Source organism: Myotis yumanensis, unplaced genomic scaffold, assembly GCF_028538775.1.
Source record: "Myotis yumanensis isolate MYYU_CA2020_CCGP unplaced genomic scaffold, mMyoYum1.0.hap1 SCAF_8, whole genome shotgun sequence".
Lineage (NCBI taxonomy): Eukaryota > Metazoa > Chordata > Mammalia > Chiroptera > Vespertilionidae > Myotis > Myotis yumanensis.
Window position 1 is genome coordinate 32,500,751 of NW_027223759.1, and position 14,903 is coordinate 32,515,653.

General features: G+C 49.8%; 1 protein-coding gene across 1 annotated transcript; it reads right to left on the bottom strand.

Annotated features, from left to right (window-relative positions):
- Nucleotides 1-10,605: 10,605 nt before the first annotated feature.
- On the bottom strand, nt 10,606-14,549 carry ARL4C (ARF like GTPase 4C). Its single transcript, XM_070422451.1, has one exon. The coding sequence runs from the start codon at nt 14,055-14,057 to the stop codon at nt 13,479-13,481; it is 579 nt and encodes a 192-aa protein (XP_070278552.1). The 5' UTR covers nt 14,058-14,549; the 3' UTR covers nt 10,606-13,478.
- Between the last annotated feature and the right edge of the window lie 354 nt (nt 14,550-14,903).

Consider the following 14,903-nt stretch of genomic DNA (forward strand, 5'->3'; position numbering starts at 1 on the left):
TACTCACTAATACCCTTTCATGGTTCTGAACTTCATCTGAGTGCAGTGAAATGCATTCAGGGCAAACTCTTTGCCAAGCTGTGAGGAAAGCATGGAGGATACAAAGACAAAAGAGACTGTCACTGAGGGGCCCCAGACTAGAGGGAAGAGAGACACAGGCAGAGAATCTGGTGAGAGGTGGTCCGGCACCCAGCGGGCTCCGAGGGGGCTGCACTGAAGGCTCTCTGCCTTGGCTCCTCCCCTACAAAGGCGTGGCTTCAGGAAAGACCGCCTCAGCCCTGGAGCTGATTCCTGTGCCCAAAGTAGATGTTGAAGAAACTCAGCTTAAACATGGCATTTACCTGAGACAGTTCACAATGACTTGGGAGAGAATATGCATCTTTTAATGTGAATTTTTGACTCCTACATTCTAAGTGTCCTCAGACTTACTGGAACATAGAGTCTGCAAGTTGTGCTCAAAACAGACTAGCTGCAGACGTGAGGCTCTGAAGGTTGGCTGTAGTAAAGTAATGATAGGGAACAGTTAAAACCGGTCGGTCGGCTCATAAATATTTTACTTGCTCAGCTCAGCAAGCTGCGGGTAGACACTTGCCCGAAGAAGTAAGTATTGATTGCATTCTAGTCTGGAAGCAGGACACATAACTGACGGTTTAAAGACTGAGGAATGCTGTGCTACACCCGACGATAGAAATGACAGGGGTCACAACATCAGAGGGTACGCTCCTTTTATTTCAAAACCTGAGGGTAAGCATGGTTGCCGTAGAGGTCAGTTAGAGTCCAAGGTCGTGTGGACAGATTCGGCACAAGTTGGAGAGTCTGGCAGGTGGGGCTCCGTGACTACACAGGAGCACAGAAAGGTGGAGATGGAGGGTTCCTGGGGCTACTCCAGTCCACCTTCGTCCTAAGATGTGCGCCATCCTCTAATACCCAACTTACGACCATCCACACGTGAATGTTTGTTTGTGTGCGGGACAGCAGAATGCAAGCTCTGAACGACTCAGCTCAGGACGAGACGTCTCAGTCTAGGGACCTTGGCACACCCCTCCCCTGAAATAACCAGCTCACAGGGAAGTGGCTGCTGTGAGGGTCATAGTGACCCAACCTGCGAAAACCAGTGTCCCTCGTAGGATATAAATCCAGGAGACTTCAGGACGAACAATGAAGTCATGAGTCTGGAGGAAAATGTCCCATCTTCTAGGTCTCCTTTTGGTTTGGGTTCCACAATATTATAGGTTTGAGGAGGAAACCTGGGGTGGAGTCCACACAACACCTGATGGTCTGAGCTTCACCAGGCTGCAGGGCGCTTGGTGGGGAGGAATCTCTCCTGGCGTAGTAGGTGCATTGACACGCACAGGGAATTGGACCAAACAAGGCCAAGTGTGGCCAGGTATGGGCGACCTATGCCTCCTAGGTAATCTGGGGCCTGAGTCTCAGCTGAGCACTTATAACATTTTTGTTGTTTTCATTGGTGGTACCAGGAGCCAGAGGGACCCTTCTCTTAAGGAGTCTTAAACTCTAAAGGGCACCCCTTTTCACCTCGGTGAGCACGTGTGACCAGGATGGGAGAGACTGAGGAGCTGATTTTGTAGTAACAGAGGCCACCGATCATGGCAAGTTCCTGAAAAGAACTCAGAAAAAGCCACTTTAGCCAGAATCCAAGTTCAAATGAAAGGAAGATCAGTCATTTTGAAAGCTGGCCCTCACATAAAATCTTTCTGGTGCTCTCAATTACAGAAAGAAAATAAACCATCTTCACCTTTTCTGTAAAAAATACCACCACCAGCAGCCTTGGACGTCGGGTCCTGAGTGCTGGGCAGGGTATCCGGGTTCTCCTACTGGAGGCTCCCAGGGCCCCAAATCCTCAGCCTCACAGGACCCGGTGGTCATTGGTTAAGAGGGTGACTTGAAGGGTCCATGCTCAACATTCGAATATGACAAAAGAACCAAATTCAGTCACAATCACACGGCACCTTCTTCATACACACGTTCCTTTTGTCAGGACTCTCCCCTAATGCCTCACCTCGTAATGACACTTAAGTGGATTCCATTTGAGAAACTCCCAATAATATAATAAAGTCCATTCCGCTCTGATTTCAATGAGTAAGTGAGCAGGGCTGGAGCCGGCACACCAAGGCATAGAGTATGGGTCCCACCCACCTCCTGTCCTGGAGGTTCAGCTACTTTGGGAATAAAGCTCTTTGACAAAAGTCTCCGGTGGGCCACATGTCTGACACTGAGGGTTCGGGCAGCCTGCCTGTTTCCCTCTACTCGGGGCAATGTTCTCTTCAAATGGGGGTGCTCTGTGTTGGGTTCCTGAAAACCCAAATGAGCACACAGATTAAAGAAGTCTTCTATTCTATTCTAGTCTGTTCCCCAGGCAGAGCACACATCAGGGGGCGTGGGGTGATGCCCTGCCAGACACTGCCAGGTGGGGGGCTACTGGCTGAACCACATGAGGGTCACAGGATGGGAGACACTCATACAGAACAAACATGGGCCACATGGTGTCCTCAGCCTATGAAGCTCAGAGGTCAGTCAATAGTTCAACAGTCCCTTTGGGAGCATGTTGCTTCTCTGTGGCTCCTGTACTGGATTGGGTGGTGGTTCCCTGAAAGATATGTCCCCCCTCTCCCAGGCCTGTGAATGTGACCTTATTTGGGAAAAGGGTCTTTGTTGATGTGATTAAGGGTGTTGGATGAGATCATTCTGTCAGGGTGGGCTCTAAATGCCAGGACTAGAGTCCTTAGAAGGGAAGGTGGGGGGAGAAGGCACACAGAGAAGGCTGGGTGAAGACAGGGCACAGGTGGGAGTGATGCGTCTACAAACCAAGGACACCAAGGATTGCCAGCAGCCCCCAGAAGCTGAGAGAGGCAGGGAAAAGATCCTCCCTCAGAGCTCCAGAAGGAACCAATCTCACAACAGCTTGATTTCACACTTTTGGCCTCTAGTGCTGTGGGAGAATGAATTCCGTGTTTTAAGCCACCCAGTTTGTGGTAATTTGTTACGGCAGCCACAGGAAGCCAGCACACCTCCCAACGCAAGCTTCACTGCCCACTCCCATCCAGAGCTCCCTTTCATCTTAGCCTCGTTTGCAGCTGGGGTATAATTATATACTCCTGCCAGCGAAACTTAAGATTTAAATAAACTTGGTGCTCACCTGATGCTGACCTTTGAGAGGCATTGCCCTTGATGTCAAAAGATCATAAGTAGCAGGAAGGACCTGGGGTGCCAATGGGCAGGCGCATTTTGTTTTAAAGAGTAAGACTTAGGAGACATTGAACAAGACCCCTGAGAACAAACCTCTAAACACCGAAGGGATTTTAGTGTGCAGGCTCACTGTCCCCACTTTCCTGGTAACCAGTTGAGTGTCATGGTGGGGTTCCTGTGATGGTGGGGGTGTGGCATGAATGCCCAGCTTTGCTGGGTCAGTGAACAAGCTCTGGAGCCTCAGTGTGACAGGACAGAGGTCTCTGTCCAGCTTATGCTGAGACCAGTGCTGGCAGAGCAGCTGGGCTCTCCTGGCAGAGGCAATTCAGGCCCAGGCTGCTCCACCAGGAACCTCCTTGGAATCACTGGGTTCAGTCGGCCGAGGGGAACTCGAGTGTGGAGAAGGGTCATGCTCTGGAACTGGCGCATTTTCACTCAGGTTATACTGGGGAGTGTCAGTGGCACGGCCCGATGTCAGTCCACGCACATGAGGGTGCAGGGCTCAGAGCAATTCCTTCTCAATGGGAAGAGAAGGAACAGGAGGGTGGGTGGTAGGGAGTGGGAGTAGGCATGGGCTTTGGCCACTCTTGAAAGTTGCATCACCCACCATGCAGCCAACAGCTGTCCCGAGGCCAGCCAAGTACCTATCGTACTGTTCTGTAAATTACATGGATCCTCTTGGACCCCAGGAAGATCATGACTACTGAGGGATGTCCTGGAAATGTGATGGATTGAGTCTCAGGCCCCACAGTAAGTCTCCTGCGTACCTGGGGCCACACTAGCAACCAGCTGGTATTGCTATGTCCCACTCGGCACCATGTGCTGGCAGAGGCCATGGCAGCATCCACTCCATGGAGGCAGCTCTGTGCATTTTCCGGGTCCTCTCCTGGCACAAGCATGCATTTCCCTGTGTGCTGCTCACCAGCTACACTGGATCCAGCAGCCATGAGTGCATGTTGTGTATTACAGCCCACCTCCTGGGATGCTGAGACCATGGCTTCCGTCCTTGTTGCTAAATGCGGTCCACAGACCAGCACCCTCAGCGTCACCAGGGAGCTGGTTGAAATGCAGACGTCTGGGCCCCTCCTTGACCCAATAAGTAAGATTTTGCATTTTGGCAAGTCCCTGGGGAGTCCTATGCAAATCACAGTGTGAGAAGCAGTGACCTGGAGAACTGTTCATTCCAGAGCACATTGACAAGGTGGTGGGTTAATGCCTAACTGGAATATCTGTCATCATCTTAAAGGGGAACCAGACAGACAAGAATCCAATGACCTTGGGAGGATGGAGAGACAGCAGCCTATGAACACGGTGAGGAAGAGCAGCTCACAAACTGCAGGGTCAGAATCCTTTCCACAGGCTTTTGAGTCCTTGAATGAATGAGAATTGTAACTGGTTCCTCCTAGGAGTATGAATGTGTCAAATGTACTTACATGTGGATATTCAAACACTTAAATTTGAGCAAAAGCCTAAAATTAGGATGAGGGCCCCGAGTTTACTGTCAGACTGGCGGCAAAGCAGTAAACAGCGATGCTGAAATGCTGTTCTGGAAGCAATCCATATTTCTGGGGGGTGAAAAGCGAAGATCTGAAAAATGGAAGAAGGAATAGGAGGACGTACGCAACAGCATCAGGCTGGTTCTTGTTCAACACTGGGGTTACCAATGCAAACCTCAAATGTGCTGCTGTGCCCACGAGCCCAGCGGTGGCAGCTGCAGGAGGTAAAAGCAGCTCAAATGTCGTCCCATTAATAACCCAGTTAATATGCTTGGGATGCCGTTTTCCTGGACTGTCCAAGTCTAGCAGTACAAGAAGAGTGCTCTGCTGGGGACAAAAGGTAAACAGCTCCACTTTATCATTTTATCAGCTGCATAGAAACCAGTGTGCTAATAAGTATCTTTGAGAATGACTCCAACTACCTATTAGATAAGCTATTAATTTAGGGGTTTTGATTTGCAACTTTAAAAATGGAGATATGCTTCTTATTGGTTTTGAAGTGGACAATTCAGTGGTTTTAGTATATTTGCAGTGTTGTGTAACCATTACCGTTATCTAATTCCAAAACATTTCATCACCCAAGACTAACCCCATATCCATTGGCAGTCACTCCTGTGCCCCCACCCCCTGCCAACCACTAATCTACTTTCTGACTTTATGGGTTTGCTTAGTCTGGTTTTCCCACAGGAACAGAACCATATGATCCATGGCCTTTTGTGTCTGGCTTCTTTCACTTAGCACAATATTTACAAGGTTCATCTACATTGTAGCATGAGTCAGTACCATGGCCAGCGTCTTCCTGGGGATTCTTGCTTGCATGCTTTCTTGGCTGACCTGCCTCCCCCCACACCCCACCTTCTGACCCCACTCCTGCATTTAGAACCACTTTCTTGGAGGGACCAGAGTAATGTTGCTCAGGCCAAGGCTTTCTGGGGCCCAAGTGTGGTGCAAAGCCAATGTCTGACAGCTCCAGAGGAACCAATGGCTTCAACAGGCATTCAGAGCTTAGCAGCATGGCACCACTGGGAACTTACAAGAAAAGCAGGTCCTCAGGACACCGGAGCCCCACCAAATCAGGCCCTGTGATGTACAGGCCTCCAGGTAAGTGGTGTGCATGTTAGATTTGAGAGGCATTGGTTTGCAGAGCCCTCCTGCCATCTTTCTGAGCTGTAGAGGTGGGGCACTGTACTGATTATGAGCTCGAAATCCAGACCACCCACCACGTGCCAGGCCCTGGCTCTGGGCTCTGCGGGGCTGTGCAGGATTACCTCAGGATCCGAGCACAGGTCTTGCAGTCAGACTTCCAAGACTCAAATCTTCACTGTGCTTGGTGGCTCTGTGACCCAGCATCTCTAAGCTTGTTTTTGCATCTGTGAAGTGAAGGTAATGATTAAAAATAGTCCCTGTCCCATAATGTTCACTGCAGTGTATAGACAGGATATCTGGCCGATGTATTTAGTTCAGTGCGCGGCACTCCATAGGTGGTCAGCAATTATTAGTGTGATTATCTCTCTAGCCACCTATTTACCTATCTGCCTGTTGAAGTGCAGGCAGGATGGACATACCTACCTCATAGCCTTTCAGAGAGGATTAAATAAAACGACTTGTAAAGTGCAATCAAGTGTTCGCCATTAGAAGAATGAGAATTCTTTCTGCAAATGACAGAAATAAGGAGGCTTATTTTCCCCAAAGTTGCCTCAATGGAAACACCCACCAAGGTTTTATGTCCCCCTCAGACTCTCACAGGGAGAGATGTTTGCCTTTGCTAAGTCTTCTTTGGTTCACTCCTTGTGAGTTGGAAGTGTTCTAACGAGTGAAGATAGAGAGGGAGCAGCGGAGTGGGACTTGTCCATAACTAGAGAAGTGGAACATGCCTGCAAGTGAGAGTGGGCATCGCAGGGAGAAAGGGCACCGTCCACGCAGGACAGGCAGCCTCTACGAGGGTCCAGACCTGCCTGGCTGGTTGCACAGTCCTTTCTCATCTTTGGAATCACCAGAAGGACAGGCGGGGCAGGGACTGTCAGCCTCTCTGTGTATACAGGGCATCTGGGTTAAGCAAGGTTAGAGGGTCAGTCAAGATTTCACCCCAAGGCAGGCACCCCCCACCCCACCCAGTGCTACCTACTGAGATGTATAAGTGTCCTGTACCAGAGGGGCATTGCCCAAGCATACGATTTTCTTGAAAAGAAAATCAGAAATAAAATGCTTAAAGGACAGAAGCTGGTGCAGAGGGATTGAGTTACACACTAGAATGTGTTCCCCAAGGAGGACTTGGGGCCAGCCGTTTTGGCCATTATGCTGATCCTACCTGCCCAAAGGACTAGGACACAGACAACTCCGCTAGGGGTCAGGGCAAGAAGAGAAAATGGATGAGGTGAGGCGCAGCGCTTGGGGACAGGCATGTCCGCAAGCTGAGTTCTCAGGAGGGAGGGGCTGAGAAAAGACGGCCCCTGTCAGGAGGGTGGCGCTGCCCACTGGGGACACAGTTTCCTTCCGCTTCTGCCTGGATTCTGGGTCCGACCTTCCTTCCACTGCAGAGCCTCCCTCTCTGTGAGCAGCAGGCTGGGGGCACTCGGAGCTCAGCCTCTGGCTTTACCAGGCTTCACCTGGGCTCCACCCTAACAGTGACTGACCCCAGAGGAGGTGATCTAATCTTCTCACCTCAATTTCTCCTCATCTGCCAGTGCACAAGCATCCATTGATTAATTTACTTGATGAATGAATCGATCTCATGGAAGGAAAAGGAGATCAAGCAGATAAAGCACGTAGTGTGGTGCCTAACACATATTAAGTGTTCACTAAAGGGTTAGCAATGGCTATTATCATAATTTTTCAGGACTAAGTCAGAGTAGAAATCTGTAGAACTGTATTTAACATGACTATGTTAATTTCAAATTTTCTTAAAATTGATATTTAGAGAGGGAAGGAGAGGGAGAGAGAGAGGGAAACACCCATGTGAGAGCAAAACATCGATCAGCTGCCTCCTGCATGCCCCTACCAGGGATGGAGCCCTGACCAGAAATGGAAGTGGCAACCCTTTGATGCACGGGACGATGCCAAACCAATTGAGCCACACCGGCCAGGGTGACTATGTTAATTTTAATTAGTACAGGCAAAGAGATGCTAGTCCTATTGAACCCATGCTTTAATGTTGAACATTGATATTTCTTTCATGCAGGACTGTCACATTCTGAGGACACACTCACCATGACAGTCATTAGCAGGAGGTAAGGCCCAGAGTGGCCCGTCAGGTCCTTCCCTTCCAAGAAAGCCAGCTCATGCTCTGCAGACTTAGGAGTGAAACCACAGAGCTCTTCCTTTCTCACTTCTCATGTGGGTGGAGACACAGATGTCACCCTCTCAGAAACCCTCTGTGCAATTTCCTCTCAGAAACTAAAGCAGCCCGTTCCCCATCAGAGGTCATGCAAAACACATGCATGAAGTGCTCCAGCATCTGGGCAAGTTCTATATGAAACAAGTGTCAGCTGAGCCAGGGAGTGCCAGAAGGAGAAGCTGTTTTAAGGATAAGTGAACATGGATGAAGCATCTATTTCAAGACAGAGGTGCCTTCAGAGTGACTGAGATGGAGAATTTGGTTTCTGGCGGGCAAATGCCAAATTGTGGTCATCAGGCATGCATGTGGATGCAGAGGAGGAAAGGGAGAGGTTAGGTGGACAGGCCAGAGCCGTGACATCAGGGAGGGTCATGATCTGGGCCAAGTTCTAGCCTCACTCTTCATCATGCCAAGACTGTTATCTTCTGCTCTTGGCACATCATTTGTCCCTCCATGGTGCCACATGAACGTGACATCAGAACAGTCTATGATGTTGGTAACAGGATTGTTCCAAGAGCACAAGCTCTGGAGACAAATGTGAACGCACAGAAACTTACACATGAAGAAGAGCTAAAACCTTAGAGGGGAAGTTCAGATTGGGGAAAATGTGACAATTGCTTATGACTGCAATTATCCCCCTCGATTGTTAGAGGTCAGAGTGATAGGCCATTTGGGGTTACTTGCCTTAACAAAATGAACAGTATCATCCAATACCAAGTGTCACCTGGCCGCTCAAGGACTGATTTGTTAAACCAAGGTTACATTAAGGTTGCACCAAGAAACAAGGGTTTCAGTTTTTGCTTCTGTTGAATTCTAGTATTTTTACTCATAAGCGGTTGTGGTGGTTTTTATAAATGGCTTTTCAAGCATTTTTCAGGTTTCAGTTCTTACAAATGGCATCTGTCCCCTTTTGATGTCATCAGGCTCTTAAACATTTGCTTCTATAGTGATATATGTGAATGATGTAGTCAAGCCTTGCTCATGTTATAAGGAAAATCACTAAGCTCCTCAATGTTTTACTAATGTGTGGACATTTCCACGTCCTACAGAGCCATTGCAATGGCTCATCTCACAAGAGTGATCTCAAAAAATAATATGATTTTGTATTTTCATCTTAATCAAAATATTGAATGGCAAATAATCATTTATAGAACGTCCATTTCCATTAAAGTTTACAACCCAAACAAATTGACATGAATTAAGTCATTGAAGTATTTACTGAGCACATACTATATGCTCAATGTTATGCTAGGCACCAGCTATCAAAGACATACTTCTTATGGTGGAGAGGCTCACAGCCTAGAGAAATGGGCTGTCGGAGGACTGAGGGATTCACTAGTCTTCAGACCTCAGTTGAGCGTCTAATTCGGCCCCTCACAGCTACAGATGAGAAGACCTCGCCCAGGATGATCAGATTCTAGAGCTGCTTGTTTGACTCCACTCTGGCCTGGACCTGGAGTCAGCCGCTCAGGGTTTAGCAGGATGAGGACAACAAACAGGTAAGAATAAAGGAAAATTGCAGTGACCTCATTGAAAGCCTGTAGTACAGTTATCACGCATCCTACATATCGTTAGCAGCCCATAACAACCAAAGCTACTTATCAAGTAGCTGCTCTGCACCAGGTACTTGATCATCACCTCACATTCATTATTGTCCCATCCTCCCAACAATCCTCACAATTCCATTTTACATAAGGGGAAACTGAGCTCAAGACTTCAGCAAAATCACCAGTCAGACTTTGAGGCTAGATCTTTTTAGCTCCAGAGTGAAGACACAACCATTACTTAGTTTTGTGGCTTGATACCCACCTCCACCAGCTACACATTGAACCTTCAGAGGTCCTACTGCTTCTCACCCGATCTCTCTCTCTTTAGAAAGTGGCCCTTTCCCAAGGGCATGGATTGATCATGCTGGTCTTAGTGCACCTGCCGTTTAAGAGTACTCAGGTTCTTCTAAGGCAGCGGTTCTCAACCTGTAGGTCGCGACCCCTTTGGCAGTCAAACGACCCTTTCACAGGGGTCGCCTAAGACCATCCTGCATATCAGATATTTACATTATGATTCATAACAGTAGCAACATTACAGTTATGAAGTAGCAATGAAAATAATTTTATGGTTGGGTCACAACATGAGGAACTGTATTTAAAGGACCAGAAGGTTGAGAACCACTGAATCTAAGGGTTCAAGAGTGGAAGTCAACCCGGTTATCTGCAGGGAGGCAGCTCCCTGAGCAGCTTCATAATGACTAACAGTGTTATGTTAGCACATTGGTATTCCCAATTTTACATAATCAGGTATTTTTGAAATAATTAAACATCAGGACCTTTACAATAACTGGGAGGCTGGGGATGGACTAGGCATTAAGGCCATTTTCCTAAAGGATTTGTGAGGACCACTGACAGGCACCTCTAAATCCACCTCTAAGGGTGGAATAGACACTCAAACCGAACAAGCAGAGATGATAGATTCAGCCCCAGAACCAACCACCTTCAGACCTGTCCCTCCCGTCAGCCAAGGACGCCTAGAGTATAGACAGCAGAAACCATCCACAGACAACTTCCCCAAACATTTGCTTGTATAAATAATTTATTTCTGTTCACAGCATCATATAGGCATATAAAAGGGAGCGGGGACAGAAGAGGAAGGATGGATCAAGACAGAATTGTAGCAGTAGAAATGAAAACAGCCAGGAGACACAGTCCCAACACCATGACAGAGAATGGGGGAAGAGAATTGTTCTGAAACAAAGCTGGCCTCCCTGTATGTGAGAAAACGCTTCAAAAGTTCCTGTGGGGAGGCCCACTTCCTCCATGTGGCACCCACTCATTCTCCCAAGGGCAGGAGGCATCCTAAATCACTGACTGCTAGGTCGGAGGGGACCCCTGGGCTGATGCCTCCAAGGTGATATGTTTGTTCAGAGATGAAATGGGCTATTATTAGGTCAAACATTATAGAAATCAACGGAGACTCTTAACTATTAGTTGAGACACCACAGGGTTTTACTTTACTACACAATTACTAACAGCTGACTGCACCCTTGAAGTGTTGATAGTGCAAGAAAACAAAAATCACTTCGCATCATCTGTAAAGCATGGCAGGATTTGAACAGTGATCTGGAGCCTAAGAATGGTGAGCATGAGAAGGTTACAGTATTTGGCATCTGCAATGTCACAAAATAAATATATTATTCTCTCAATAGTGTGGAACTACCAAAATGTCAAAGTGCTTAAGAAATTGTTGCATGTGAAGAAAATAAAGAAGATGGATTTTTTTTTTTTTTAATAATTCTATACAGAGTCTTCAATGATGGGACCAGCCCATTTAGAAATCAGTGAATATGCTGTTGATATGTAAACTGAAACCTTGCAGGCTTTTCAACACTGCTTAGCTATATTTTCTCTACTGAGTTTCTACAAAAAGACCACCATTGGAGGGGTACCAGATACACCAACAAAGGAGAAAAGAAGATGGGCCTGCTAGGTTCCTTCTGTCAAAATATCTCATCTAAGAACTGGGTTTCAAGCAGGAAGCCAGGAATTCTATCTCTGGTTCGTAAATGAACTTTCTGAGTGCAATGGACAACAGGCATGACTGTATCATTTGACTAACTCACGTGTTCACGCATGATCATGCCCCATTTCAATAGGCTTCCTTCGCAAATTAACTTATAACGGTGGGGGGAACACATAATTCTAACTGTGAACATGGATTCAAAGAGGAAATAAAAATCGAACAGTAAGCTTAAGTTTCCCTTCCCATACCGCGTCTCAGGGTAAAATAACAGCTTTTGCTAACCAAGACTCAGTCCTGATTATAAAAAAATTTATTTAAATTACCTTATTAAAAATATCTATTCTTTTACTTTATTTTCCAAAGCTTCTTTCAACTACACTGTCAAGTGCCGGGGCACAGGTGACCGTGACGTCACACGCTTGCTTTTTATCTCAAGCACCCACTGTGGTTCGCATTTGCTACGCAGGCCAGTTCCCACAAAGATGAATTAGGAAGAGCCTCATCCTGGTACTTTTCCTTCGCTTTTAAATCCATGCAGCAAGGTCAGCTTTTACAACAAGGTGGGGTTTTATTTTGCGGTGCATGACATGAAATACTCTAATGACACATTTTTAATAAAATTCCTAAACAAGATAGACCTCAATGAACCCAATTAGAAATTTGAACATCTCGCCACTTGCAGCGTAAAGGGATATAAAAGGGCAGAGCAAAGTCTTTTTTCCCTACGGTGAATATTTCTAAGGTGAACATTCATTTGTATAAGTTTTTTTTTTTTTTTTTTTAACATGTCTGAAAACCAAAACCCATCATCAGGCGGTTAGTATGAGACATTCCTTGCAAAAAACCATCTTGCAATTCAGCACACATCTGCAGCTGGTGTGCTCACACAAACCAATCGGTAGGCTAAGGGAACTTAAGATTCCACACATATGGGTCTAGATATTTATATCAATGACATAGTACAGAGGGAGGTCCCTGTGTCCACACACACATCCATCCATCATTTATATCCAGAGCCTTACCCTTTAAACACCTTTAGCTATCCTGCAAACAGTAAATGCATCATTTGCCACCACCTCCAACAGTTTTCACTTTATTTTATTTTTTTATTGGTCTCTTTGTGTGATAATGACCTACACATGGACAGGTCCAAACCATCTGGATGACGTCTGGTTCCAGGTGAAAAGCGGTTCTCGGCAAAACTGGTTCGGTAGCCACCACAAATCACCAGGAGAGGGGCATCTTCGGCGCCATTCCCTCAGCCAAGGTTGGTGCAGCACCCCGTGCCCTGGGGCTGTGTATTGTTCCAGGCAGTCCTCTGATAGCCCAAACCACTATCTCCTTTGGGCCCAGAGCAGGACAAGTGAAATTTCAACAGGGTCCTGCCCTGTGACATAACATTATCCGGCTTCCACCGCCCATGGATGCAAGGAGTGGTGGTTCCCCCAGCACCTCCCACTGCCAACATGCCCCCTACCCCGGGACACCCAGGGTTCTGGGAGTTGCATACCTCAGGTAACTCACAGGTGAGGGCGGTGCAGCCTGAACTTCTGGCCCTGCTGGAGTAGGAAGGAATCGCTTTTGTTTCTGATATCTGAGCCTTCCACATGGGCCAGGAGGGCAGCCGGCAGCCCAGGCACGTCCACTCCCCAGGGCGGCCTCCCACCCCATCAGGGAGCTCTGGCAATCAGACAAAAGGTCCCCTGAGCTGGGGGTGGGAGCAGGTGGAGGGCAGGCTGGCAAGTCGGCCTATACACCCAGGTTAAGTCAATAATCCTGCATCCGGGTGCAGAGATTCCATGTTAAAAATTCGAAGCATCGCTTTGGTTCGCTGTCTTTGTTCGCGGACGCGGGTTCTCGCACATCCATTCATTCCTGCCTGGCTCACTCGCTCACTCCCCCCTCGCTCCCGAGCGCGGCCGGGCACATTACCGCTTCTTCTTCTGCTTGAGGGACTTCCTGCGTTTCAGGATCATCTCATAGAGCTTGTCCATGCCCTCTGTGAGGCCCTCGCCGATGATGGCGCACGCCGGCTGGACGTGGTAGGTGGTGGCCGGGATGAGCTCGTGCAGCGCCAGCTGCTTCTCGATCTCGGCCACCGGCAGCGACTTGGGCAGGTCCTGCTTGTTGGCGATGACCAGCAGCGGCGTGCCCTGGTTCTCGGCGAACTTGGTCACCTTGTGCAGCTCCGTTTTGGCCTCCTCCAGTCGGTCCACGTCCACCGAGTCCACCACGTAGATGATGCCGTCCGTGCAGCGGCTGTAGGATTTCCACAGCGGCCGCAGCTTCTCCTGGCCGCCCACGTCCCAGAAGTGGCAGCTGATGCCCTTGGCGGTGCCGTTGCTCAGCTTGATCTTCTCCGTGTTGAAGCCGATGGTGGGCACCGTGTTCACGAACTCGTTGAACTTGAGCCGGTAGAGCACCGTGGTCTTGCCGGCCGAGTCCAAGCCCAGCATGACGATGTGCAGCGACTGGAAGGCCGAGATGTTGGAGGAGATGTTGCCCATGGCTCCTCGCTGCGGCGCCGGCCACTGCGGCTGCGGCGGGAGGGCGCCGCCCCCCGAGCAGTTAAGGGCCCGCCGCGGCCGGAGGCACCTGAGCTCCGCCCGCCGCCCTTCGCCACGACCTGCCTGGCCTCCGGGGCGCACGGTTCGGCGCGCTCAGACGCCGCGGCCCCCAAGCCCGCGCCAGCCCAGCATCGCGTCTCCCTGGAGGGCTTTTGTCTCCTGCAAAGCCGCCTCTGCTGCGACGCGGGATGCTCGCGCCCGAAGCCCTCCTTCGGCCCCGGCTCGCTCTGTGTCTTCCTCGGGCCGCACCCCCACGCTCGGTCGCTGCCCGGCTCTTCCCGGCTGGCTCTCGGGGCTCCGGCAATCGCCTCTGCCCTGGGCGGCGCTGCGGGCCGCTCCCGCTCCCGCTCACGGGGCGCGCCTCGGAGGCGCAGGCGGGGGCGCGGGCTTCCCCGGGCGTCGCTGCCGCCTCTGTCCCCGCAGTCCCCGCGCTACCGCTGCCGCTGCCGCTGCCGCCGCAACCGCCGCCGCCGCCAGCCTGCAGCGGCGGGAGGGCGCCCGGCTCCGCCCCTCGTGGCCCCGCCCCCTGCGGCCCCGCCCCCGCCGCGGCCCGAGGTCGGTGTAGGCTTCTCCGCCCCCCGGGCCGTTTTCGCGCCCTTAGGAGCGTTGGGAATCGCCCTCGTGTCCCCCTCCCGTGCCGCGCCCAGACAATGGGCCCGGGAGCTGTCTCTTCCTCCAGGCCCGCTGACGCATCTTATAAAAATAGCTCCGGGCTCCCGGAACTCCCTGCCCCCCCAACCCTGGCCGGCGACTGCCCCGCGGGGCCATAGCCGGAGGGGGGGCGGC

Excerpts from the sequence above, each read along its gene's own strand:
- ARL4C (XM_070422451.1), bottom strand. The coding sequence starts at position 14,057 with ATGGGCAACATCTCCTCCAACATCTCGGCCTTCCAGTCGCTGCACATC.